General features: G+C 52.4%; 1 protein-coding gene across 1 annotated transcript; it reads right to left on the minus strand.

Moving 5' to 3' along the window:
* Positions 1–481: 481 nt before the first annotated feature.
* LOC120634609 lies at positions 482–1,021 on the minus strand (the record flags this gene model as incomplete). Its single annotated transcript, XM_039905340.1, has 1 exon — positions 482–1,021. A coding segment is annotated over exon 1 (540 nt), but the record flags the coding sequence as incomplete, so codon positions are not given.
* Positions 1,022–5,795: the final 4,774 nt, after the last annotated feature.

Below are 5,795 nucleotides of genomic sequence, written 5' to 3' on the forward strand. Positions count from 1 at the left end.
CGTCACAGCCCAGGAGTCCTACATACCTGGGCTGGAACTACGGTCCGCCTTCGGAACGTAGTTCCAGAACAGGATGCGTAAATGCATTTCCCACCAGCGGGATACAAAAAAAAAAAAAAAACCTAACCTAACCTAACCTAACCTAACCTAACCTAACCTAACCTAACCTAACCTAACCTAACCTTTTTTTTTTTTTTTTTTTTTTTTGTCGCTGGGAAATGCGTTTAGGCATCCCTCCCGGAGGCTGCGCAGCCAAAACTGTGCAGCCTCCAGCAGGGTATGTGGGACTCGCTGGCCGATGATGTATCAGCCAGAATACCCACTAAAACCCAGCGTAGCCGCCCGCGCCCAAGTTGGAGCGTCAAAGGATCGCGGTCGCATGCAACTTTGACGCCCCGGCGCACTCGTCGGAGGCACGCAATGGTGTCTACGGAGGTGGCATTAGGTGCGCATATCTGCGCCTCCTGCCACCTGTTCTCCTTCTTCGAAGGGGAAGAGCATCAGCCGCCTGCTCTCTCTCCCTCTCCGAGGCCTCCTTCAAGCCCATTACGGCTTCGCAGAAGGAGGCGACAGTAGACCATCCCTCCTCGCTGCCGAGCATCAGATTGATAACACTTGGCAGCGAGAGGTCACCGTCCAGGAGTGACACCATTGCGTGTCTTTGCGGGGCCCATGACGCGCATACTGCCAAGGTGTGGAGCGCCGTGTCTTCAGGCGCGTCACACTCATGACAGATCGGCGAGGCCTCCCTCCTCGCGATCCCGTGCAGGTATTTACCGAAGCAGCCGTGTCCGGTAAGCATCTGCACGAGGCGATACGTCAGCGCGCCATGGCGCCGCTTCAGCCACCGCTCTAGGTGGGGCCGGATGCCCTCCACCGTCCAGATGCCCGCCACCGGGGACTCGAGGTCTTCTCTCCATCTCTGGACCAGGACCTCCCTTCCGAGGGTACGGAGTCTCCCAATCTCCTCGGGTCCTGGTCTTTCCCCTCGAGTCCTCACACTTGACCGGTAGCGGTGCATCTGTGCAAGCACCTCAGCCTGCAGGTCCCACGGCGGGTCGCCAGCAAGAAGTGTGGATGCCGTCCAAGACACCGTACGGTAGCCCCGGATCGCACGCACCGCGATTACGCGTTGCGGTCTCCGCAGGAGTGTGATATTCTGCGGAGACAATGCGTGCACCCATATTGGAGCCCTCCCGGAGTCTTGCCTCAAAGTACTCCCTGGTCGTGAATATGACCCGACCCGGGATACCGTCCGGTCCAGGTGCCGTCTTCTTGGACCGGAGGCGGCCAAGGGCTACGTCCATCTCCTCCCCGGTGATCAGCGGAACAGAACCGCTATCATCCAGGGGGGTGGAGCCCCTTCCGGCCTGGGGTACCATCGTTGGAGGGACATGTCCCTGGGAGTCCGGGAAGAGTCCCTCGACGACGCTCCGCAAGAGCTCCGGCTGGAGGGTCTGGGTTACTGGGGGTCCCTGGTTACGGAGCTTCCTTCTCGCCACGCGATAAGGGCGTCCCCAGGGGTCCCTACTCAGGCCCTCCAGCAGTTCCTCCCGGGCACGCTCCTTGGCGCGGCTTATGGCCAGCTGAAGGGCCCTCTTGGCCTGGCCGTAAACCTCCCGCAGTTGCTCCTCCAGAACTACGTCCAGTCCGTTCCGCCTACGGCACCGGACATAGTCCCTGCGGGCTCGGTGACTGGCGATACGTAGGACCGCGATCTCGTCCGACCACCAGTACACCCGTTTACGGCGGCGCCATCCACGCGCCCTCGGCATTGCAGAGTCGCAGACCTCAGTGAGGTCCGCGCGCAGCTGCTCCGCCCGTTCCCCCACACTGGTGTCCCTCTCATCTCCGGAAGAGGCCCACCGTACAATAATGGAGGCCTCTTTGACCAACTCCCGGTCCATTTGGGTGAGACACCAACGTGGGAGGCGATTTGGACCCTGGGGAGGTGCCATCGCGGCCACCGGGGATGTGGAGACCTCAAATCGGACATAGTTGTGGTCCGATAGAGTCTCCACCCCGTCCTCTACCCTCCAGTTGGCGACTCTGTCGGCAACCGAGGGGGAGGCAAACGACAGGTCCACGATAACCCTCCTTCACCTTCGGAACCCTGCTCTTCCCCTCCTTCACCTTCGGACCCCTGCTCTTTCCCTCCTTCACCTTCGGACCCCTGCTCTTTCCGTCCTTCACCTTCGGACCCCTGCTCTTCCCCTCCTTCACCTTCGGACCCCTGCTCTTCCCCTCCTTCACCTTCGGACCCCTGCTCTTTCCGTCCTTCACCTTCGGACCCCTGCTCTTTCCCTCCTTCACCTTCGGACCCCTCCTCATCCCGTCCTTCACCTTCGGACCCCTGCTCTTCCCCTCCTTCACCTTCGGAACCCTGCTCTTCCCGTCCTTCACCTTCGGACCCCTGCTCTTCCCGTCCTTCACCTTCGGAACCCTGCTCTTCCCGTCCTTTACCTTCGGACCCCTGCTCTTCCCCTCTTTCACCTTCGGACCCCTGCTCTTCCCCTCCTTCACCTTCGGACCCCTGCTCTTCCCCTCCTTCACCTTCGGACCCCTGCTCTTCCCCTCCTTCACCTTCGGACCCCTGCTCTTTCCGTCCTTCACCTTCGGACCCCTGCTCTTCCCGTCCTTCACCTTCGGACCCCTGCTCTTCCCCTCCTTCACCTTCGGACCCCTGCTCTTCCCCTCCTTCACCTTCGGAACCCTGCTCTTCCCCTCCTTCACCTTCGGACCCCTGCTCTTCCCCTCCTTCACCTTCGGACCCCTGCTCTTTCCGTCCTTCACCTTCGGACCCCTGCTCTTCCCCTCCTTCACCTTCGGACCCCTGCTCTTCCCCTCCTTCACCTTCGGACCCCTGCTCTTCCCCTCCTTCACCTTCGGACCCCTGCTCTTCCCCTCCCAACCACTCTGCTCTCAACGATGTATTCCCCTCATCCCCACCCGTAACCTCTATTGTATGTATTCCCCTCCCAACCCCCATCAAATTTTGGCCCAATAACTGTAAAATTTTCTAAGTTGTCCTTTCTCCAGTCTGACGCCTTTAAACCCTTGCCACATTTCCTGCTTTACCTCACTTTAGCCTAGTTGACTCTTCCCGTATTGCAACCCCCCTTAAATGCTGCTTTGCTTTTATCTCCCGTGAATTTATCATTTCAGCCCTATACCCTGGCCCTGTACTCTCTTCGCTGTGCATTCTCCCCTTACCTTGATTGTAATCATCATCCCTTGCAAATTCTTTAAATATTCGCCCTTTAGCCGTTTCTCCTGTCAATTCTTTCTTAGTTTAAGCGAATAAATTTCATCTAATTGCTCTCCACCTTTAATCTTTTAACTTCTGTATTTTTCGGAGCAAACAAAACTACAATGTAATTCAATCAATTTATTATTGTTTCATACAACAACCAGTATATTTTATTCTGACATTGTTTTAGTATAATTATCTTATCAACGATACGCTGCTTCGCTTTAATTTTAATTTTGTAAAAATAGTATTATTTTAATAACTTATCCCATTCTTTGAGTACAGATTTAATCAGACAACTGTCTGTACGCTGGGGTTTTATAGAAAAAGTCGCCAATTTTTAGCTGTTTCACAAATTAAGAAAAGTAGCGAATTGTTTCCGGTAATAATGGACTGGTCTCCGTGTCCGCAGAGGCTACCCCGCCACTGTGCTGGGGGTGATCCCCTACGCGGGGGTGTCTAGCAGTATCCCATAGTATTGACCTAATGCTGTGAAAGTAACTAAAACAGCAGCAGCAATTTGGTGGGTAGGTGTTTGGGCTCGTGTGACTGTAATCACGCGCTTTAGATCGGAACGCTGCATTACAACAATGCTGCTCAGCGACAGAATAAAACATGGTGGTGATACTTCTGCGGATGAGCTCCGTTTCAAATAGCTGTTCATGTTGAATGATATGTAAACGAAAGAACGATTGAACGAAAGAGCGAACTATGAGAGCGGAAAATTTGTATTACCATTTTATTACCTATAATCTCTAAAGTTTTATATACACATTAAGCACCTTAATGAATGAATACACATTTATTATACAACAGACCAAAGTATAGAACAAAATAACATAATACGTAATAAATACATTATTTTAAATTAAAAAAAAAACTGACTTCAACATACGCCCAGGAAATTAAATACAAAAAAAAATTTGCTACTTTGGGTTACATTATTGTTGATTTTTTAATAACAGCAAATCGGTTCAGGCGTCTTCGAGTAATCGGGTAATACATTAAAAAAAAAAGATTCCGACGAATTAAGAAACTCTTCCTTCTTGAAGTCGGTTAAAAAGCCAGTGGCCTCGATCTCTTCAAGGCAACCAATGGCGTGAAAAACCCGTGTGTATAAAACCATTTTACCGTTTACTTGGAATAGCAATGTCAATGGGAAGTTAGCAATATGCGGTCGATGGCTTGAGTTGTAATGGATGAATTAAATGAATGAATCGAGCTAAATCTGTTCCGCAGAGTACACGGGCTCGAGCCCGCGAGGCCTCACTAACATGGCGTTCGGCGGCGCGGCGGGCGCGCTCGCGCAGACCGCGTCGTACCCGTACTTGAATGACGTATATTTTGTAAAGTTGGCTCGTGGTACGTGGTGACGTAGATACTTGCTCGACGAACAAGCTCCTACACATACCTTGTAGAATCCTGTTAGTGAGGTAAACTTGCGACGTTGCTACGTGATTCACCATCATCTTCATCCATAGCTTGAATGTCCCATTGCTGGGTACACGCCTCCTCCCTCTTATAGTAGAACTACTTTTAATATCACAAGTTAGTAATAACGGGGACCGACACTTTAATGTTCTGTTCAAGCCACTGGGGGCTCAGACCCCAAATTTCCTATCTCCGTGGGTGTGCTAATATATAATAAACTCTGTACTAAAATCTGTGTGGTGTATAACGATGACAGAAATTGTATAATCCACCATGCAGATCCGGTTTAGATCCCACAGGGCACGTGCATACGTAAAGCCAAATGGTTTGACTGGAGCTATATTATATTGGTAATCGTTGATTACTGCGGTTACCTGTCAATGTAAATACGTAAGTAAAAACAAAAAAGTTTGATCTGGCGATATTAAAAAATATAAGGATTGGATGTTATCTAACCTAACCTATTTTTTTTTTTTTTTTTTTTAACGCTGGGAAATGCGTTTATGCATCCCCTCCGGAAACAGCGCATCCGAAGCTGCGCCGTTTCCGGAGGGGTATGTGGGACTCACCGGCATAAAGCGGCCAGAATACCCACTAAAACCCAGCGATGTTCCTACTGCCTAAGGTGGCTCCCGAGGTGCCTCAAGGCCAGCGCCAGGACTCTTCCCGGGACTCCATCCGGTCCCGGTGCCTTCTTGCACCGCCGCAGGTGGTTCCACGCTTCTCCTAATTCATCCTCTGTGACCGGAGGGGCTTCCATCGACTCTTCTCGCTCCCCGAATGATGGAATCGTCATAGTCGGGGGCGTAAAAGCTGGTGGTTGAGGAAAGAGTCCAGACACCACCCGATTAAGGAGCTCCGGCTCCATGGAGTTCATGGGTGGGGCACTCCGCATCTTACCTCTGACGATGCGGTATGGCCGACCCCATGGATCCCTATTCAGGGTTGCCAGGAACTCCTCGCTGGCGGAGTCCTTGGCATTAGCGATGGCCACCTGGAATGCCCTTTTTGCCCTCTGGAGCTCTTTATATAGGCGATCCTCTTCCGGCGCGTCCAGTGGCCTTCTTCGGCGGCAGCGGGTGTAAGCCCGGCGCGCCCGATTACTGTCGCAACG

Source organism: Pararge aegeria, chromosome 24, assembly GCF_905163445.1.
Source record: "Pararge aegeria chromosome 24, ilParAegt1.1, whole genome shotgun sequence".
Classification (NCBI taxonomy): domain Eukaryota; kingdom Metazoa; phylum Arthropoda; class Insecta; order Lepidoptera; family Nymphalidae; genus Pararge; species Pararge aegeria.